This window comes from Ambystoma mexicanum, chromosome 7p, assembly GCF_040938575.1.
Source record: "Ambystoma mexicanum isolate Mex_15411 chromosome 7p, UKY_AmexF1_1, whole genome shotgun sequence".
NCBI classification, from domain to species: Eukaryota; Metazoa; Chordata; class Amphibia; order Caudata; family Ambystomatidae; genus Ambystoma; species Ambystoma mexicanum.
In genome coordinates, this window is record NC_090939.1 from 459319040 (window position 1) to 459341777 (window position 22738).

At 49.3% G+C, this 22738-nt stretch overlaps 1 protein-coding gene across 2 annotated transcripts in view; it reads right to left on the reverse strand.

Annotated features, from left to right (window-relative positions):
* Positions 1–22738, reverse strand: part of NME7 (NME/NM23 family member 7) — a 2086428-nt gene that overhangs the window by 1537724 nt on the left and 525966 nt on the right. For both annotated transcript variants that reach the window (XM_069636474.1, XM_069636473.1), the window contains one exon: positions 6528–6638. In XM_069636474.1, coding sequence (XP_069492575.1) covers positions 6528–6638 — 111 coding nt within the window. The remainder of the gene's footprint in view (positions 1–6527; positions 6639–22738) is intronic.

Here is a 22738-nt window from a genome sequence, read left to right on the forward strand (position 1 = left end):
AAGCACCGTGGAGACAAGGGAAGAACAGCCTTAATTTTGTTGCATTGCCCTTGCATACCAATAATAGCCACGTCATATGAGTTCTGTAAAATAAAAACCCTTGAGACGACGTCACTTGGAGTATTGGTATTTTTTTTTTAACTTTATTTTGAATCAAGGCAGGTTGACAGTTACATACCATATGAACAATAAGTTAGGTTCGTTGATCCCCAAACATTCCCCTCAAGTTTTGTTCCCTCCTCCCCCCCATTCCCAAGACGGAATTACCCCCCCTGGGCCGTCTGCTTTGCGCCTCCTTGTCTATGTGTCTCTTTCGGGGTTTTCTTGATCTCTCGGTGTCCACCGGGCCTGATGGGTTTGTAGGTTAGGGCGGGGAATCGCTGATCATATTCCAGTACCAGGGCCCATATGTTCTGTAATCGGTGGAGGACTCCTGCTTTTAACACCGTCACCTTTTCCGCAATCAGTATGTCCCATAGTTTCGTCCACCATTGGGCCATGAGGGGGCCGTCCCGTGATTTCCAACATCGGGTCAGCACCATTTTCCCTGTTCTTCCCTTGTCTCCACGGTGCTTCCCAACTCCCTGACACAGGGTTCCCTATCTAGCAGACATTGGGTCAGTAGTTTTGCTCTGTTCCCAGAGCGTGGGTAGACCGCGGGGATCGGGACTCCTAACAGGACGGGTTCCGGTTCCAGCGGTATCGCTGTCCCAGTTATTTGTGCAATGGCTCCCAGGCATAGTTTCCAGAATTGCTGGATCTTTGGACATGTCCACCACATGTGGAAGAAGGAGCCTGGATGGCCACATCCTCTCCAGCAAGAGCAGTCCACTTGGGGATTCATGTGATGGAGTCTTAGGGGCGGGTAATACCACTGCAGCATGATCTTGTATGCACATTCCATATTGGTGACACAGGTGGATGAGGCATGTGTTCGGTTCCAGATGTCTACCCAGGTCTGATCCTCTATCGGGTGTCACAAATCGGCCTCCCATTGGGCCATGCAGCGAGTTCTTGTTACCAGGAAGTCGCCCAGAAAGCGCCTGTATAAGGTAGATACCCTGCCTCGAGTCGGAGGGTCCTTGAGTGTTAGTTCCAGGGCGGTGAGAGGTTGCGTTGTCGCCTGCAAGGTTTAGGGGTGCGAGCTCCAGTGGCGCAGTTGTATATAAGTGTATGTATCTCTTTCCTGGAGTTGGAACTTTTCTTTACATTGTTCAAATGTGAGGGTCACCTCTCCCACATACAGCTGATCTATGTTCTCCAGGCCGCCGTTTATCCAGTTTTGGAAGTTGCGGGGGTTCGATCCAGGTGAAAAAGCTGGATTATGGAAGATCGGGGATTGTGGGCTCACACCTCTCGGGACTCCCTTTCGTCTCAGTGCCCAGTCCCAGAAGCTTAGGGTGTGTTTGGTTGCTAGGAGAAGGCCTTCCCAGTGAGTGGGGGGGGGTGTGGGTTGTGTGGCAAAAATCGTAGAGGCAGGGGCACCTGTAATTGCTCCAGTTCTACCCATCGAGGGCAGTTTGTGATTGTTTGCCATGCGTGGACCTGTGATAATTGAGCTGCCACTCTGTAGGCCTGTAGGTCCGGGACCCCCAGCCCTCCCAGTTTGGAGCCCCCCAGTAATTTTTTGTGGAGGATTCTCGCCTTCTTACCTTTCCAGATAAATTTCAGCATCTTCCTCTGTAGGTCTCGAAGGGCTGGCGCGGGGAATGCCACTGGGAGGGAGGAGCAGGCGTAAAGAAACCAAAGGGGGAACAAGCTGGGGTCTAAATAATTTATGGAACCTGGCTGAGAATCCGTCTGGGCCCGGTGCTCGTGTTTTGAGTGACTTAATAGCTTCCTTGACCTCTTCCTCTGCGATGGGTGCCTCCAGCTTCTCTCTTGCTGTGTCGGAGAGTCGTGGCAGCGCCGCACTTAGCAGGTATTCCATTTGTTTCGTCTGATCTTGTGGGGTGGCCGTCATAACCTGAGTCAGGTGGTCCACCGCCAGTTGCTGTTTTTTTGAGTACTGAGTGACTCCTTGGGGGTCGTGCAAGCCAGAGTTCGTGTTATTTTGTCTTAGTTTGGCCAGTTTGGCTACCAGGATTTTATTTGCCTTGTTGTTCTTCGCATAATATGATTGTTTGGCCTTAGCCATGAGTAGTGCTGTTTGTTCCGCGTAATGGGCTTCTAATTTCTTCCTGGCTATGCGTGGGGCTCGTTGTGCCTTGGGGGACCAGCCTTTTTTCTTGTGGGCTTCCTCTGCTGCTCCCAGTTCTTCCTCCAGGGCTATCCAGGTCTGCCGCCTGTTCCGGTGATAGGCCGCCCCTTGTGCAATCAGGACGCCTCTAATCACTGCCTTCATTTCGTCCCAGTTGTTCGCCACAGAGATGTCCGAGGTTGGATTTTCTTCGAGAAAGTTCTTGATCGCATTTGTGATCCTGTCTCTTGTTGTCATATCATTAAGGATTGGGTCTTCGTGGGGTGTTGGGTTTGGGGTTCTGTGCCTGGATCTCCAAGATTACTGGGGCATGGTCAGATAGGGCTCTTGTGCCAATGGATACTTTCCTGACGAAGGCAAGAGTCTGACGGTACACCAGAAGGATGTCGATCCTCCAAAACGTTTGGTGGACATAAGAGTGAAAGGAGTAATCTTTTTCGGTGGGGTGGAGCACCCGCCATGCGTCCACCACCTGCAGAGATCTGAATAAATGTAGGAGGCTCAGTGCCTGGGTGAAGTCGCTCGGAGTCGGGGGATGCGATTTGTCCCTTGTAGGGTCTGGTACTCTGTTAAAGTCCCCTCCGATTATCTTTTGGCCTTCTACAAAGCGTGAGAGGGAGGAACCTAATCAGTCGTAAAAGTTTGATTGTCCCGCGTTGGGGGCATACACCGAGACGAAGGTGTACAGATCTCCTAGCAGAAGGCATTTGACTTCTACGAATCGGCCTTCTGGGCATGTTTTCGTTTCCAGGACCTGGGGGTTTAGGTCCTTCCTAAAGAGGATTGCAGTGCCTCCTTTTTTAGTCCCTCCTGAGGCAAAAAATTGGAGTGGGTACAGCCGGGAGCGGAACCGGCCGACATCCGCCAGTAGCAGGTGGGTCTCCTGGAGCATAGCTACCGCCGCCTCTTCATCCTGGAGTTTTAGCAGGATTGCTTTTCGTTTGGTGGGAGAGTTCAGACCATTAACGTTTAGGGAGAGGAGTCTTAAGGTTTGGTGATCCGAGGCCAAGTCCCTCTCCGTCATTCTGTTTGGGGGAGGGGTGGTTGAAGGTGAGTGGGTCGACCGCCATTTCTGGTAGAAGCTAAGAGTGTGTCCTCCTGCACTTGAAGTTTTAACACGTGCCCCCAACTGGAGGCCGTAACTTTAACCAGCGGGTGGGCCGACATTGTGTGTGCGGACGCACCCTTGGCCAACTGGGCCAACTAATAGATCAAAGTCTTGTGTACTGTGGGTTTCCAAGGATTCAGAGTTGGAGCTTTCCTTGGTATGAGCCGTGGGTATGGCCTGCCGCTACCATTGCCAGGGTATATTTTTTTAGCAGTGAGATGATGGTTCCTTTTGGAGCAAGGCTAGGCGATCGGGGAATAGGTGTGGTATGGGTCCATAGGGCGCAGACCTGCCTCAGATTACCTTCTCTTGTTGTTCTGCTGTACCTTTGACCATGAGGACCGCCTAGGCTTCGGGGAGGGGGGAGGGGGGAGGCTCAGGGTCGTCAGCCACCTCCGGGTTCGGCGAGGAGGTTTCCCTGGGCGAGGTTGGGTGCATGATTTTGTTTGCATCCTCCAGGTGACTAATTCGTCGCACAGTGCCTTTGTATGAGAATTGCAGGGCTGTTGGGAATATCCATCTGTATCGCACCTGCTGGTCTTGGAGAAAAAATGCCAGGGGTCGGAGTGCTCTTCTTTTTTGGAGGGCAAGTATTTAGAGATCTTGGTAAATCTGAAGCGAGGTACCCTGGAAAGAGAGTCCGTCCCTGGTACGGCTAATAACTGTAATGGCCTCTTTGTGGTAAAGAAGTGGACCCTGGTAATAACATCTGGGGGGAGGTCTGAATCCACTCCCCGGTGTGGACGCAGTCTGTGGGTACGGTCTAACAGAAGCTGGGATTTGTCCAGTTCTGGGAGCAAGGCCTGGAAGAAGTTCCCTACGTATTCCACTAGGTTTTTATCAAGGACCGAGGATGGAACGCCTCGGAACCGGAGATTGTTGCTGTTCTACTTTGGTGGTGAGTTCTGACAGGCAGGAGCGAAATTCAGACTTGATGTCAGCCATGAAGGCCAGTAGGTCCCCTTTGGTAGCAAGGGCTTCACTCTCTTCTTGGTGTTTCTGCGGGGTAAGTTTAGGAGGGTCTTGTTTCTTATCCTTGTCTGATGTCGTGAACATAGTGGCTATGTCTGAGCTTTTACTGGCTTTCGTTTGTTTAGACATGGTAGCTGTGCGGGGCGGCCGTGTCAGGAGGGGCCGAAGTTTCACCACTGGGCACTGGGATTGCGGGGGAAGACTTGTGGGGGAGCGACCACTGTAAATTCTCTAGTGAATTGGGTTCTGCAGGTCTGTGTGTGTTGTTGGGCCGGTCAGCTGTGTTCTTCCAGTGTTAACTACCGTGGCGCTCTTTTTGCGCTGAGGGAAGAGTCGGAGCTCAGTTCCGTTGCCCTGAGCTGGACCAAACCGCGGAGTGGGTATGTGGGCCGGGGCGCCCCAGGAAGCACAACGGGGGGTGAGTGTTTGTGTTGCGTTGGGCCTTGGCTGGTAGAGTCCTTGGTTTGCTGAATTAGTTGGAGCGAGCGTGGACTTGCTGTGGGCGTATTATGTTTCTCTGATGTGGAAGTGGACACAGCCAGGGGATTCCCTGGTCCCTAGCGATTGGTTTGGGCCTGAGCTATGTCGGGTGTTAGGAGGGGCCCTTGGTCTCTTCCGCCCGAGAAGGCCTGAGCCTGTTATGGAGGGTAAGCACAGTCTGCACGATGAGCAAGGCAGGGGGATGAGGGTGCAGACCTATGGTGTCATCAGGGGGTGCAGGCTTATGGCTTCCTTGGGGGGGCAAGACCCTGGAGAAGCGGTCTTGGCGCTGGGTTAGTGTGCTGCCAGTGGATTTTACACTTTTTCCGGGGTGGTTCCCCAGTGCCGCTCGTGGAGCAAAGGAGGAGTCCTCTGTTAGCAGTAGGGCCGATTTCTGGCCAGTTGCTAATAATCTTCTGCAATGGGGAAGGTCCTTGTGGAGATGCTGGCGATCAGTGGCAGTGGGGCCGGTTTCTGGGCTGTAACAGGCAAACCCTAAAAATGGAGAATGTCCTTATGCCTTTGCTGGCGGTCCGAGGCAGTGGGGCCAGTTTTTGGGCCCTTAATGGCAACTCTCGGTGATGGGGAGGGTCCTAAGGTCGGTGCTGGCGATTCCTGGCAGTAGGGCAGGTCTGGGCTGGAGGGGGACCCCTCTGTCACCTGATTGGGGCTTCCTCCGCCGTGAGGATACCCCGGGGCTGAGGCCCGCTTGCGTGCCGGGAGCGGGCGGGGGACCCCCACTCCACGCCCTATGCCCCCGCCGCTGTTCCACCTGCAGAGGGTTCCGGTCACTGTTCCAGCGTGGTGCTCCCGTGTGGCTGGAGTTTTGTTGTCAGCCGCCGGGATCGTCTCCTGCGTTTTTCCTTGCAGCGGGTTGAGGGGGGGGCCCTACCCGCGTCGTCTGTCACAGCTGATCTTCGGCCGTGAGGGAACCTCAACCCAGGCTCCGACTCCATCGGCCCTGCGGTGCCTTCTCTTCCGGGATCCGGGTTGGTTCGGGGGCGGGGTATCTCCCCCACCACGCCGCCCGCCCCAGTTAGTGTTTCGGGCACAGGAGGACTCCGGTTGTCTCTCCACCGCGGCTGCAGCCGCTGTATCTTACGTTTGGGAGCTGGGGCGGGTCCTCCTATTCAGGGCACCGCCAGCCTCTTCCTCATTCTGGGCCACCTTCTGCAGCTGGGTCCGGAGGCTTTCATTAGTTGTAGGGTGCTAGTCTGCCTCTTTTCCCTGGGCTCTCAGCTCCTCCAGCATGCGTGTCACAGCGAGGTCAGCCTCCCTCTCCTGGGATCCTTTGCGTCCGCCATCTTGCTTTTCCTGGACAGCACTGGATGCTTGATTTCGGCTGCCAAGATTGGGCATAACGCTCCAGCGTTAGCCTTTGATCTTCGGCACAGTTATGCTCTGGTGGTTCCGATCACCTTAGCTGGTGTCGGTGGCCTGATTACTTCTTGGGAACCGCATAATTTTTACAGCGGCGGCGGGCAACCCACGGGCGGCATTAGAGGAGCGACCACATCGATGGCGCTCCAAGCCACGCCCCCCATATTGGTATTCTTAAGGCCCATCTGCAACATATATCCTTATGGTCTAGTTTTAAATCCTACATTCTTCTTTTGAAGGCTGAATCTTACTGGAGTATAATAGCATGCTCGTATGAACACTGTGGTTCCTGCTCTAAAACAATTTGTATTAAGAAACCTAAAGAGAGGCCATTATAAAAACCCAACATAAGAAAGAAACGTGAAACACAATGTTAGAAATACTTACCGTGTCAACAATACCATTTTCATTTTTGTTATAGTAAGGTCAGCACTTAAAATCAATTCAATTATTGCTCCCATCTTGGCAAACGCATCAGGTTTAATAACAGCCAATGTTCTGGAAAAAAACAGAGCTTTATTAAAATACAGCTGGCATATTGGAATGCAAAACTGTACGACACAGAAAAAAACGATCAAAAAGAATAAAGTATGACATTCAGTCTAATCGTACAGTTAAAAAATGGCCTTTCCATAATGAACAGTAACCACCAGAGAATACAAACTGCAATATTCTTCAACCATAAAGGATTACCAATAGGCTACTATAATCATTATTGTCAAAACAGTGATGAGAAAGTAAATATTTAAGAAGAAAGTGTACAAACTAGGATATCGTCTTGGTCTTCAAATCTACTCGACAATGTGAACCAACAGAACAAGTCTAAACCTTTTGCCTCACATTAAATTGTCTACTACAATCACTACTGCGAGGAGTCAGGAATGAAACTCGGACACAAGTTATTCATGCTTTTGGTTAAAGACTTTTATTGGAAATAAAAGGGTTGGCAAAAAACCCTCTCTGACCCTGCTCTAAGAGAAATTTCCCTACCTAAACCAAAACTAAGGATCTGTCTGTGTCAGGATGTGAAAGCCAACACTGTCCTGTGCCCAAAGTCCTATTCTGACCCTCACACTAAAAATAAACTCTAAGGTGAAAGGGGAAATTTGTTTAACCATGGGAGGTTGTGAGGGGTCTGAAATGAGAGACGGACACAAAGTTGTCATTTTCTCAATGTTTGCCATTTTTTTAAAATGTTAAATGGGGAGGGGATAAACATGTGTCCCTATTCTAACGAGAATGTTTCTACCTAGCAAACTAAAACTAAACAAAAGTGACCTTGTGTCCAAATGTATCTGACCCTCATACTATAATATACAACCAAAGTGCAAAAGGTACATTTATTTGTTTTCAGTTCAACCAAAAAGTGTAAAAGTTCAAACTTATAATTCTCACAAAGAAATCCTTGTGACCAGGGCTGAATTCCCTTCCCCTGAAACATATCAGGAAGGCTTTTTCACAAAGCAAAGCAACTGTTTCTTCTACAAATTACTCTTCCAAAAATGAAAAGGATTATTTAGAAGGGTGTAACAATTATCCTTTCTGTAGAATACTTTTGTTGGGACAGCACGAAAATGTCTCTTTTTAAGTAATAGTTTGTCAGGATGATAAAGTAAATATTTTCTTTCCACAACTCGCTGAACCACAACCAAGTTTCCTTCTGTAAAGCAACTATTCCGTTACTGGTTTACTCGCCTGGCATGGTTAACTTCCATCTCAAACAAATTAGTTCCTTTCCTGGTTTACTAGCCGGCCAGGATTAAATACTACTTCTTACATTGTGTTCCTTTCCTTGTTTACTCGCCTGCTACTTTAAAACAACTGTCAATGTTTGGTTCTGCATGTGACAATACTTGTTCCACGTTTATCCACCAATATCTCATATGGGGGGGAACTGTACAATGTTTGCCTGTTTCTATAGTCTCTTGATTGTCCAGGCAAGGAGAATTGTGCCCTCTGTGTCTTTTTGTCTCTTTTTTATAGTCTATTGGCTGTTGGCAATGTGGATTACAGGTTTCCCCAAACTGATAATCCAGGTAAGGAGAATTGTGCCCTTTTGTCCCTTCTTTTCTACTTTAGTCAATATTTAGAATTGTCTTTTGATTGTAACTGTTCTTTGCGGAACTCCCCAGGGTTATATCTTCCCTTAGGCCAAATCAATGGCTTCCTTTGGCATCTGTGTCTTTTATTGATGCTGTGGTGCATTTCTGGTGTGGGTTGGACTTCGGTAAACTGTCAGACCCTACGAGGTCCGTCAATACCTTTGACAGCTCTTCCCGGGCTGCCTTTGGCCGGCCACCCAGCTCTTCCCAGTAGTTCACAGGTCTTCATCGGGTCTCCCGGCACTCCAGCACAATGAAGGGGCTCTCTGCAGCTCGGGAGCACCTCTCCCTTCCAGCTGGACTTCTTCCCCTGCTGCCGTAATACACAGTTCCACTTCTCACTTCATATATTCTCCATCGGCTTCGGCTACCTCTTCCACTTCTACTTCAACTGCTTCTCTGGCGTTCCTTGCTTCCTTGGCTTCCATGAATTTGCCAGCTCCCCTCACCTGTTGGTAATTTCTAAATTTAAATGTCCTGATTCGCTGACTGGGATTTAACAACTAGACCGCACAGTCTTCTTAGCAACACGAGCAATCATCATTGGCTCTTTCCTCCTTTCCCTCGTCCCAGTACCATAAGCATTATGTGTCTTGAAGTCTGCAATGGCTTTAGAGTTTTAAATGCCTGTTTGTTTCAAATGTTTTTTTAACTGAAAGTAATTAGAGACAGGAGATGTTCTGTGTGTGGTATGTGCAGTTATATTGGTCTTAAGACTTTTATCCAAGCCAGAACCATTAAAATCAGGCGGCATTTCATGTGACCCAAGGATTCCCAAGATCAAAAACTCAATCATATATATAAAAAATAACATTCTGGTTAGGTGGTTTCTCATATACCTTTCTTTGGATTTTAACTTAGGAAGGATTTATCCAGTGACATCATACCATCAGGTATTTGGTGATTATAGGGTCTTCATCCTCACAGAAAAAGGAACACTGTGTCTCTCCTTAGGGAGTCACCACTTTACCCCGACAGCCATCTCCTACCATGTGATCCTCCCTCCTAATGACAGCCCCAGGTCTAGGATTAGGTAGCGGCAGCCTTCCCCTGGCCACATGGGAGGATATTTTAGGCTGGGATCAGCGATGGCTCTGTAGGATTCATCACAAGGTTTAGAAAGGTGTTCACAAAAGAAGAATAAATGGCTCCAACACAAAAGTTCTTCCAGGATAGAGGTCTTTGTTCCAGAGGGTGAGTCCCTTCCTCTGGATTCACAATTTGCTCTCCAAGATTACATATACAACAGTACGGTGTCCCTTCCTAGGCTCACAACAATTGACATACAAACTTGCTTGACTTGTCAATTGTATTTTCCCCAATACCTGGTATGCTTTCCTGACAGGCTTTTATTTCCCTTCTCCTGCACAACACAATACCTATTCTAGTCCTGATGTTTCTTCTCAGAACCTCTTTACTTTCTATAAACACAATCCTTTCTTCAATCCGGATGTCTTTTTGTCTTTTTTCAGGACATCTTTAATACAGACAGGATTTTTTGCATGGTCTATTCTATGAGCTTCTTGTTTTCACACACTTGTGATTGCCTGGTATACTCCCCTGCTGTTCACACACTTTCGATTTATATAGTAGATAAGGGTGCACATGTCTGTAAAATCTTGTCTTCAATCAAGTAAATACTTCTAAGACCACAATTTTCATATATATTCAGGTGCCCAAGGGTCACCTTTGCTACAAAGGAAAAAATATACTACACTACTATTCATCAGCGACTCTGATGAAATACCAGGTCACTCCTCTCGAGGTATCACAATAACCTCTTCCTTTTTTGTCAAAAAATATATAATTTATTATGTTTAAATCCAAAAAAGCTTTATATCACAAGTTCATCTTAGGATTCACTCTCCTCTCCACAATATGTAACACATTTCAAAAAGAAACATTACAAAGAAAGCAAGAAAACAAATTCATTCATCCCCTTGTCCTAAGGGATCCATATGACCCCTCTTGAAATGATTCACAGAAGAGTTATTCTTATATTTTCAATTGTACTTTTCCCACAGTTATGCATTCAATAAACCATGCATCAAACAAATAACAGTTTTGTGTCTAGCTGTGCTACACCAGCATAACATCAGATTTTGTTTTAAGGAGTGCAATATTCACATCAACACCACTATGCTTTTCGGTACCTGAAGCCCCTTCTTCAGGTGAAACTGATACACTTAGTCATGGGCTGTTGAATCTCTTGATTCCAATCTCTCATTGAGATATATGATTATCATCACTCAAGAATTTGCCTAAATCTGAGAGTTATAACCAATGAATGAGCCCCCCCGAGTCCCGGTATCCATCAAGAACTTCACCCTTGCGTTCTTCTGCTGTAATTTCTCTTGCGCGATGCAGGAACAATAAGTCGGCTGCATAAATAGCATGCCGTCCCGCATCGCCTGTAGTTAAACTGTTCCTGGTTCAGTCATGTGATTATCAGGCTTTAATTTCTCTTCTCCTGGATAACACAATACCTATTCTAGTCCTGATGTTTCTTCTCAGGACCTCTTTACTTTCAATCAACACAATCCTTTCTTCAATCCAGATGTCTCTTCTCAGGACATCTTTATTACAGGCAGGATTTTTTGCCTGGTCTATTCTCCGGCGAGGGCTTGTTTTCACACACTTGTGATTGCCTGGTATACTGCACTGCTGTTCACACACTTTTGATTGCCTGGTATACTTTAACGCCGTAGAACTATGGCATGAAGAGCAATAGGCAAGTATTTTGTGAACTGTTGTAGAATTATCCTGACAGAACCCTTTTTGTTCATACTGATGAACTGTGGAAGTATACTTACTTTCTGAGAAGCGGTTTTGTAGAACTCTCTACCACAATTAGGGAGATAAAGGACTTGTTGAACATTTTGAACTGTTGGTCAAGTTCAAGTGAAAGATTTACTTTGTGCAAGAGGAACTTTATTGGAACTTTGTTGCAAGACAGCATGTCCTTATTCTTTTTTTTGAACTGTGGATTGAAATCCCGCTTGAATCTGGGGAAGGAGAACTCACCCAGGTTACAAGGAGAAACAGTTACCTGGTTTTGAACATAGCTGTATATTTTGTTATATTTGAATTGCCATATATCACCTTGCTGAGTTTGTTGTATGTACAAGTGTGAAGGACAGAATCCTTTTGTTAAGGTGTGTCCTTTAGTTATTTTGATAGGCTGGGAAATCCTTGTTAGGGTAGGGATGGTGAGGCGTTTATCCAACCTTGTTGAAATAATAAAATGGCATCTTATGAAAAACCTTCACAAAGTTGTCTGCCTCACATTTCTGACCCCACACATAATCCATTGGATCTTTAAGGTAACGGATTGTGTGCAAGTGTTTTTCATAATGAAATTGTGTTCTTGTTGTAATTGTATTAATGTGTCATGAAATGGAATAGTATCACAGTTGTTTACAACTTTTTGTGAATGCTTTGTTACAGTTGGGTGATGAAATCAGTGACTTAAGTTTGACTGTCTCAAATAACACTAGGAAAACAAGGGTGAATAAAATCAATGTGTTTCATTTTTAAAGTGGTTGTTTAGAAATTGTTTTAATTGGTATTAGATTGTAAGACTGATATTCATATGTTCAGTAGGTGTGAAAGGAATAATGCTCGTTTTTTTTTAATGCGAGGCCTAGGAAGAAGAGCAGGATGACTCGCACCACACCACTAACAAATGATGGCGCTTGGCAAACCGATGTCAATTGAAAGCAATTAATGTTTGAGGTTCAGCATGCTCGTCCCAAGGTTCTGAGTCAAGATGCCGATGGCCAGTGGCCGGAATGTGAACGGAGTATCACCAGCAAACCATGGAAAGTAACTTTGCATCATTGTTACAGGACAACGTCCACAAGAAGTGACAGACAACAGAGGTTTTGTTATTACTTGCAGCTCCTCTTACACAATCCACACCCTCAAAACAATTTCAGTCAAAGAAAGACATAATGTTCCCTGTTTCCCCAATACATTACACATCCTGAAATATCACAGATTGACGTCACAGTAGCATCTTCAGATTTGATTGACAACTATGTTCATGACTCTGACTTCACTATTCCTAGTGTGGAGGACTTATCCACCACCACAGAATCATAACCACTGTACTGCAGATCGAATGGCTAATACAGGAGCCAAAATAGCTTGTATTTGATAGCTGCCTGCTACAGATTATACAAATGATTAAATGCAACCATAGGATATGTAGAAGGATTTGTGGGCAGCCATTGGTGAAGTTTACTTGAGTAGTAAAAGGCACCAACCCTTCAGATCAATGGTTGCTGTGTCCACCAACATAGCACATTTTCGTGGTCTGTGCAACCCATTCTTAGAAAAGTGCCTTCTGCAAATATACTTTGTTATTCTGCTCTGTTGTTCGGTGGATCAACGTTCAGTAAGATTTCAAGTTGCTGTACATTTGTAGGACTTGAATTCCTTGCCAAAACCGCTTACTACAAATATCAGAGAAAGTTATTGTTCCCTGCTATTAGATACGCCTGGAATCTCAAACAGATATCCATAGACAATGCTCTTTCAGGCAAAAAGGTCAGGCTTGCTGGTGATGGACAGTGCAACAGTCCTGGTTTTTCAGCCAAGTACTGCACTTAACACTTCCAGGATATGGCCACCCAGAACAATAATGAGTTCTGTTGTGGTACAAGTGTCTGAATGAACATCCTGTATTGGCATGGAGAAATATGGTTTAATTAAATCCATTCAACTTCTGCAATCAAGGAGAATTCAAATAGAACCAATAGCCACTGACAGACCTGTCTGAATAGCACAGACCATGCAAGAGCAGTTCCTGCACATAAAACATACATTTGATTTATGGGACCTCACAAAATCAACATCCCAAAAAAAACAGCTGCTGGTAAAAAAAAGGGTTCAGAAGAAATTTTAAAATGGTCAGTCTATCAGCAACCATCTTTGGTGGAGTTCAGAAACTTGCGAGAGTTCCGTAGATATTCTCATTGAAAAGTGGTGTTCAATGCTCCACCATTGTCCACACCTGGGGTTTTTGCAGAGTGTCTGGAGTCTGCTGGAGTTCCCCGTTTCTGTGGTGGCATTTAAAGAGTCTCTTCACTCTGTATTGAACTTTAAAATCATATAAAACCTCCACTGCGGATGTGGAGCATTGCAGAGTGATTGCAGAGTGCGAGCCAAGAAGAGAGAAGTTAACCAAAGACTTATGGAGCAGGAGCATGCTCCGAGAGGGATACAGCATACTCAGAGGCAAATACGTTTAAACACTTCCCTCTCCGAGTCGGTTCACACCTCTGTGGCCACCCAGGAGCTGCGCACACTTCAACCACTCCTCATGCCTACCCCCTCCTCACTTCATCAGAGTGGCATAGATATCATAAACGGCCCCTATCCCTCAAGATGACCCCACTGAAGTCTGCAATTCATCTCCTTATTCTTTGTGGTACGGAACACAGGGTAGTTCAGCTCCCTTATATAGACTGGAGGAAGGTGGAGATTATCCTCTAAAGCCGCCGGGATCTCTGGAAAACAATGCTCCTAAATACCCGAGGCTGCACCACTGGCAAAAGCAGAATTCCCCTGTCAAGAAGCGCATCATAAAATTGCTTCTGCCAAGATGTATCTTGCTTCAAAAAAACAAACGAACAATGAATAAATAGTGGCTCCACTATTCAAAAAGCCAAGCCACTCGATTTCTGACATAGGAAAAGCAAATGGTATTTTAAACCAAAAGCTCAGCAAGGTGCAAAACCCCAGCCAACTCAGCTAACTGAGAAGAATTCCTCTGGTATGTTAGACCTTCCTAGACCATTCTTGCCGAGTCATGAGTGGGGCGAGACCACGGGTAAATCCTGGGGTGTCCCTTCTGATGAAGATCTATTGAATAGCACAATGCTTTCAAGTCTGGTTAAAAGGGCACCCATCCTCTCTGTGGCGCTGCCCGATGACGGGCACGCACGCGGCGGCGTGACGTTGCACGCCGCCGCGTGCAGCATAAATAAACAGGGCGTTTCCCGGCCGCGCAGAGCGACCGGGAAGCCCGAACAGTAAGGACGCGTGTGAGGTGTCGTCCTTGCTAGTTGGGGGCTACGGGACCGCATGGGGGCATGGACGAACCCTCAACAGTGGCGACGAGTGGGGGAAACGATGCCCGGACCCGGCGGTGACTATTAATATAATTTTTTCACCGAAACGAGGTGGATGCAACACTTCGTTTCTTTGCCGTGGGTAGTGCGTTACCCACACGGCTGGCGGCCATTTTGGAAAACAAGCTGTGGGACTTCACGAGGCTCCGGTTTCGGCTCGGAAGCGGCCCCAAGCTTAAGTTTTGGAACCCCTGACAGCAGGAAGGCATACCTGAAGGAATATATGCCTATCTTCAATTTTGGCTTTTCCTTGGGTTTACTATGTCGAGTGTAAGCAAGGAAGGCGGCATTGGGCCTAGGATCTATATGACCCACAAATCTTTCTTCTAATTTTTGGAACATTTGAAGGCTGAACAGTTCATCCCCATCTCTTTCATCATCAGGCTGATGGACACACTCCGTTTCATCCTCTTCATCAAGGTGGTGCATCTTCATCAACAGGTGGGTGGCCACGCTGATTTCACCCTCTTCATCATCATAAGGTGACTGGAGTTTGAGTTGCGGCCCCGGTGTTCCATGCTGGGGAGCCTGTGCGCTCAGACTCATGAGTGGCACTGAGGACCAAGGTGGCGCAGCGGCAATTCAGCGGCCACCTCCACCCCGCCACGTGCGCTACCTCAGGGGCAGCTTGTGCAGCAACCTCCACTTGTTCAGGCGGCTCCTCAAGGTCTTCCACCTTTTGTACAGCCAGCGGTGGGGCCCGTTGCTCCACAAATCCTTCCGGTCATGGCCCAGGTGCGTACCCAGGCGGCTCTGCAGCCCATCCCCGAGTTTGATGTGTCGGGCCCACCATCTAGCCTAGGGCCCAGATGGAGAAGGTGGGTGGACCGTCTGGACATGTACTTTCGAGCGGCCCAGGTGGTGGATGATGACACCAGGCTGGCAACCATGCTGTATTCGGCAGGACCGTCCGTGCAAGAGATTTTCGAATCGCTGCTGCCTGGCGATGGATCATAAGGTCAGGCGAAGGCTGCCCTGCAGGCTTACTTTTTGCCTCTTGCCAACGCGGACTACGAGCGTTTTGTGATGCTATCAGTCAAGCAGAAGGATGATGAATCTCTGGACTCCTTCTATGGAGCCTGAGGCGTCTCTCCTTAGCCTGCGCCTTGAATTGGGGAGGTGCCATGAGGTGTCAGAGGCGAGAGCAACCAAGATGGATGCAGGGTCGCGCTCCATCAAGACAGAGGAGGTATGTGCGATGTGGCGCAGCGGCAGGGGTGTCAGAAGGCCTGGAGGTGTTCACCCGAGAGAGGGCCAGAAGGGCAGGGGAAATTTGCATAAAGTCTGGATACGACCTGCCCCACCCAGCAGAGTGCCCGGCGGCAGGAAAGACGTGTGGGCGGTGTGGTTTGCCCGACCATTTCTCCAGGATATGCAAGGCGGCAACGCCTGTGCTGGTACCGAGAGGCCCAGGGCGGGCAAGCTTCACCCGCCAGGGTCGGCCGCCCAACGTCGCTCAGGTGGATCAGAGCGAGGAGGACGCCCAGGTGGAGGACGAGGAAGAAAATGTGTTCTTTGTCTCGAGTGTGGGGGTCCTGAAGAGTAAGAACAGGAGACAGCCCAGGTGTGTAATCGAGGTGAATCAATCTCCCGTTCCGGTCCTCGTGGACACTGGGGCATCCGTCAATGTAATGGCACGGGGACATTATGATGTTATGGACCAACCCCCCAAGTTGGCTGCACCAAGGGCCCGCATCTTTGCTTTTGGTGGTCGTCACCCTATTCCCCTGGATGGTGCGTTTGTGGCCAAGGTGGAGCATGATGGCTCGCAAATTAAAGCACGGTTCTATGTGACACCTGTGAGCACCAACACGTTGCAGAGCTGTGCTGCAGCGGAGGCCCTTGGTATTGTCACTTTTGCGTATTCTGTCTACATGGAGGACATAAATGACCTGTTGGAGAAATACGCAGCACTGTTCAAGGGGATCGGACAGATGGTTGGAGAACCTGTGAGACTACACATTGACGATTCGGTGCAGCCCATACCCTGACGCATCGGCGGGTGCCGCTTCACCTTCGAGAACAGGTAGATAAAGAGCTGGATAGCCTGGTGGATCTGGACATAATAGAGAAGGTGGAGGGCCCCACCCCCTGTGTGTCCCCCATAGTAGTGGCACGAAAACCCAAGCAGCCCGACGCCGTCAGGATCTGCGTTGACATGAGGCTCCCAAACAAGGCCATCAGGAGAGAAAGAGACCTCACCCCGACGATAGACGACATCATTGCAGAGGTACAAGGTGCTCGCTTCTTCTCGAAACTGGACCTCAGGGCGGGGTATCACCAGGTTGTCCTCCACCCCGAGTCGAGATATATCACCACCTTTACCACACATCGGGGGCTCTACCGTTACAAGAGGCTTAGCTTTGGTGTCTCCTCGGCGGCCGAGGTATTCCAGAATATAATCCGGGGTGCCCTAGTGGACTTGGAGGGAGTTCTGAATATAAGCGACATCTTGGTGTTCGCGAGAACGGAGGTCGATCATCTGCGGCGTCTGGCAAAGACATTTGAGAGACTGCAGTCCTTGGGCCTCACTCTGCACAAGGAGAAGTGTGAATTCCTCCGACCATCCATAGAGTTCTTTGGTTTTGTGTTCAAGGAGGGGGGAGTGTCTCCTGATCCCAAGAAGGTGCAGGACATAAAGAAGGCGCAGCCTCTGGAGTCTGTGTCTGAGGTACGGAGCTTCCTGGGCATGGTTACGTACTGTGGACGGTTTATCAAGAATCTTGCCTCCAGGTCGGAACTGCTCAGGGCACTAACGAGAAAGGACACGATCTGGAACTGGGGCCCATTGGAGCAGGCCGCGTTTGACGACATCAAAGGCGCCCTGGCAGCTGAGGACACCATGTCCTTCTTCGATCCCATGTTACCATCGGAGATTATTGTTGACGCCAGCCCGTTCGGACTGGGCGCCGTCCTGACCCAGGTAGACCTGGATGGGGGTGTCCGCCCGGTGGCCTATGCCAGCAAGGCCCTGTCGGAGGCGGAACAATGATACTCGCAAATTGAGCGGGAGGCACTGGCGGTGCTCTGGGGATGCCGGCACTTCCGACTATGTCCTTGGACGCCCGGTGACGGTCGTGACGGACCACAAACCGTTGCTGCCCATCCTGGCGGGGTCATCATCCAAGCCACCCGTGCGGATTGAAATATGGATGCTCGCCCTGCTGGAGTATGGGGTCACTCTAATCTATCGGCCTGGGGCGAACAACGCGGCCGATTACCTCTCCAGACACCCGGGGGCACCCGGCGGAGGAGACCCGGACACGTGCACAGAGGAGGCCGAAGAACATGTCCTGGTGGTAGTGGAGGCGACGACACCGAATGCCATGCCTCTCCAAGAGCTTGAGGTGGCGGCAGCCGAGGATGAGTGTTTTAGCATTCTGAAGCAGTCCATGCAGCAGGGCTCTTGGAAGTCGGTGCTGGAGGCCCTGGCAGGGCGCACGCAGGAGGCCAGGACTGTGCTGGAGCAGCTATGGAAAGTCCGGGAAGAACTATCATTTTCAACGTCCGGGCTCCTGCTCAGGGGTGACCGGATTGTGGTGCCCCAGTCGAAGGTGGGCGACGTGATTGCGCTGGCACATCGTGGTCACCAGGGTGCCGCCAAGAACAAGGCCCGCCTAAGGCTGAAGGTGTGGTTTCCGGAACTCGAGCGCAAGGTGGATGATTTCGTGGTGGCCTGTGTGTGGTGCCAGACGGCTTCTCCGCTACAGCGGGAGCTGGAGATAGAGGTGATGCCTCGCAGGACGCGACCATGGGAGGTCATCCATACGGACTTCGGCTCCACCACGATGGGCACCCACTTCTTGGTAATAGTTGATGAGTATTCAAGATATCCAGAATTTGGATTCAGTAGCGTTCGAGCACTTTGTGGTTGCCGTGGAGAAAATATTTGCGGCCCATGGATTCCCTCGGACGTTGTGCTCGGACAATGGCTCACCATTCCAGAGCGAACGCTTTTCGGAGCTGTTGGAGAGCTATTGGGTGGTGCACAGGAAAATCACTCCCCTGTGGCCAAGGGCCAATGGTGAAGCTGAACGGCTCAAAAAGACCTTTAGAATTGCCCAGGGGCAGGGACAGCCATTGCAGAGAGCGTTGTACCAATTTCTGAGGGTCTATCGCACCACGCCCCATGCATCCACTGGAGTGGCCCTGGCGGAGGCCCTGTTTAGGCGTTGCCCGCGTGGGTTGCTACCCGAAGTGGGGGAGAAGGAACTGGGCGTGATCGATGATCAGCAGGTCGAGGCTGACCAAAAAACACGGATCGAGCAGGAGAATGCTCGGAGAGGGCTTCGCCCACAACGACTGGAACCAGGGGACGAGGTCTTCATTCGCAACAGACATCCACATGGAAAGCTCTCTCTGCCCTATGAGCCAGAACCGCTGGACATTGTCGCGGTAAAAGGGTCCATGATAACTGCATCGGACGGCCGGTCTGCGGTCACTCGAAATGTCAGCTTTTTCAAGAAGCTACGGAATCCAAGAACCGACCCGCCTCCTGAGCCCGACCCCGGTGAGCTCCCAGAGGACACTGATGAAACACCGGGCCTGCCTGAGTCACCAGCCAGGTCAACACCTGTGGACAGATCACCCGTGCCGGAGGTGAGCAGGAGGTACCCCCAGAGGGCTGGGCGAGGGAAACCTGCTCGCCTCACCGATTACGTGCTTGGACATTTGGCCGAATACTGTAGTGGTAATAACTGTTGAAGTAAGCGGACCCGGGTGGCTGGTAATAAAGGGGTGTTTCCGACAACGGGGAATGTTAAAATGTTATTGTTATGGTGTATCGTGTGCAGTGCATAGTTGTAGTGTGTGTTGTTTGTTCTCCTGGAAAAAGAAGGAGTGTGGCGCTGCCCGATGATGGGCACGCACGCGGCTGCATGACGTTGCACGCTGCCGCGTGCAGCATAAATAAACGGGGCGTTTCCCGGCCGCGCAGAGCGACCGGGAAGCCCGAACAGTGAGGACGTGTGAGATGTCGTCCTTGCTAGTTGGGGGCTACGGGACCGCATGGGGGCATGGACGAACCCTCAACACTCTCTTTGTCGGACTCATTGAACGTTATACACGTAACAATGCCTCAGATCTGCTACAAGTTGTAACCTCCAAATTGGATACAGACGGTAAACTTAAAAACAATCTTGTATCATCAACTGAGCAGCCAGTTGAAGAGGAACTGCAGACAGCGCTCTCACTGAAGTCTAACATAGACGCTCTCTCCCCCAAGAGCAACCCACTAAAGAGCCCAGAGACAGTACTTGGAGCCTGTGCAAACCTGGAGCCTCATTCAATGAATTGTTCACAGGATCAGGACCAGTATGTTCAAACCCATGAACAGAGATCGCAAAGGGGGGGCCCTTCTCGGGACCGTTCATGAGTGAAGAACCCACTATGTAAATCAGGAGGCCATAAATGAGGCTCCAAGGGCCAGCCCGAAGAAGAGATCCCTGTCCCAGGAGACTCAAGATTCTTCTGTACAGGCAGCAGGCTTCACAAAAGAAATTGCACAATTGGCACGAAGAGTATGCCGGGATGTCATCCCTAGGAAGGGGAAACGCCAGAAGGGTGACCCTCAAGAAGACCTTGTGAGTCACTTCATCTACCAGCAAACAAATTACGACTATGAGGTCGCCAAAATATAGATTCACAGGCTAGCCCCTTAAAAGAGAGGCTAGACCATGGTGAACCTGCCTGCCTCACGAATACTCAAGTGCAAGAGGCCAGGTGCAGGACTGACCCAATCAGTGAGTAGATTCCTCTGAATCGGAGTGTATGGAATCCTACGATTGGGAGCAGGAACCCCAGATGACAAACAAAAGGACTCAGCCCCCAAAATCTAAAAATATGAAGCGAGTGAGAGAGGACCCAGTATCCCAATCAATCTGGGCAATTAATCCTCAAGCCTCAATTCTCTCAGCAGTTACTATAACTTCAGCGCCCTATCTAAAGTTATTTGAGAACTTGAGTGAAAACTATGAGGACCAACCAACATTAATTCTATGTCTAGACGGAGGCGAGCATATTGCTTCATCTTCTTATTTATTACCCTCCAGCAGTTTCAACAAATAGTAAAAATGTTCAATCTTTTCATTGAAATAGCTTTTTTTTTCAAAAAACTTCATATCCCATCAGTCTTAGGTCCCTGTAACCCTACTGTCCTGGTCATGTGACCTTGTCCTTCCTCTTCCTGTAATCCTCCTCTCCAGAGATAAGTATACTTTAGACTTTCCTGCGTATTCAGACAGCGTTTTGAAGTCTTGTTATATGTCATTTTGATATTGTAGGCAAACATTAAGACATCAATTCCCATGGGTATTGAGTATATGCTATAGCGCAGGGACCGCGTGTTAAAAGAGTTATTAAGGGAAACACCTGGTGGCCTGTGCTGCACTTCCAGCACATCAGGGGCTCGCCGGCAGCTTTTTCCTCGCTCACACGCTGCGAGTGAGCGAGGAGCCCCCACCCTTGGAGGGGTGGAGCGGATGCGCAGAGCGCAAGCGAGGAGCCCCCACCCTTGTGGGGGCAGAGCAAACTCGTCAAGGCGAGTAATCAGCTCGTAGAGAGCCGCACAAACAGCCCCCACCCTTGCGGGGGCGGTCTTAATACCGGGAACCCGGCAAGGCATTGGGAGAGCACACAGCCCCCTCCCTTGAAAAGGAGGGGCGAGGCGGTTTGCGGGCATTGCGCTCCGGTCTCCCGTATGTGACAGATAACAAATTTGAAAGCTCCAGACACTCCGGAGGAGAGTTAAAAGATAAAAAAATCACCGGGGCGAGTCGCAGCTCAAACCAGAGCAAGCAGTGAACACAGTGCACAGCACTGATTAATAAGAAGCTGCTTTAGCAGTACAGGTGCAGCCTCAAGCATACAGAGTGAGCCAGTGGACATGCAACCACACCTGAGAAGGTACTATTAGGCGCCTACCAGCACACAGCATGGCTGAGTTTGAATGGAGTGAGGAGGAGCAAGAAGCCATGTACCCAGAGGACCTGGCTCACAGCTTTAAAGAAGTGCTGGGAGACTCACTCGGAGGCAGTGGCAACGGTCCGATAGCAGGTTCGAATCCCGGCAGGGCCAAACTCAGCCTTTCATTCTTCTGAGGTCGATAAATGAGCACCACACACTGTGGGTAATAATAATAAGCAGCGCTCAGATACTTGAGGGTTCGTAGCCCTATATAAATGCTAAATCATCATTATTATTATTATTATTATTATTATTATTATTATTATTATTAAGGGGTCAGACACCTCCAGGACAGACAAGAAAAAATAGAATTATTTCTGAGCCAAAGAGACAAAAGCACCATAACCCAAGCAAGCAGGTCCCCGAGGGTCACGCCAGAGGCCCGGAAGAGCAAGAACTTTGCTGACCCCCCCCGGCCAACCAGAAGGGGCGCATCCAAGAGCCCCAGACGCTACCGACATTTTTAATAGGCTGAGAAAAGCCTTCATGAGTAAGTCGGGGGTGCCAAGCCTCACGACCCCCTACCCAGGGGAAGAGAATATGGGCAACACAGAGGAAGAGGTCTTCCCTGAACAGGAACCCACAGAATCCCCAACCTCCTCAAAAGAGGAAGCCGATAAGGATGGGGATGAAAGCAGTCTTCTTCCACCAAAGAAAAACGCTGAGAAAGCTAAATAATCTAGAGGACGAGGAGACCTCAGATATGTTTCATCCAGAAGATATCCGAAACCCGAAGTCTTCGGAATGGGTGTCCTCCCCGAGAGTCGCTAAATACATGCCTCAAAGACAGCGCAAAGCGCTGTAGAAGGAAGTGAGACAAAGAATGAGGGTGGAGTGCCCAAAACCAGAACTACCAGGAAAAGTAGCAGAAGCGCCGGAACTGGACCCTAAGATGTTAGCCTTCGTAGCCAAGTCTAACAGGGACCCCAGGAAGGGATCGACCGCTCATGGCGGAGCTGTCAGGAGAAGGTCCTGGATCTAGCCGGTCCACTAGCTAAGATCATGGACCTGGCGGAGTGAGCAAAAGACACCAGCAAAGAAGTGGACCCAGAAGCACTAGCCAACTGGGAACAGAGAGTGGTATGCTGATTAGGGAATGCCAATTGTGCAATATCTTCCAAACGCAGACAAAGGCTACTGTTCAAAATAGCCCCCAATTTAGGGGATTTATCCTCATATGAAGCAGGCGAAGCAGCGCAAGGGCTGTTGTTCGGAGAGATCTTTGGGAAGGAGATGGGAAGATTCGTTGGGACCTATACTTTCCTGGAAAAGGTGCAAGCCTCCATAATTTTGGCGGGACCGGTCTGTATAACAGAGCCCAATACTGTGAGAACAAGCAGCCAGACACCTTCTTTCCACCGAGAGGTCTCTTCCCCAGAGGAAGGCGAGGCAGAGG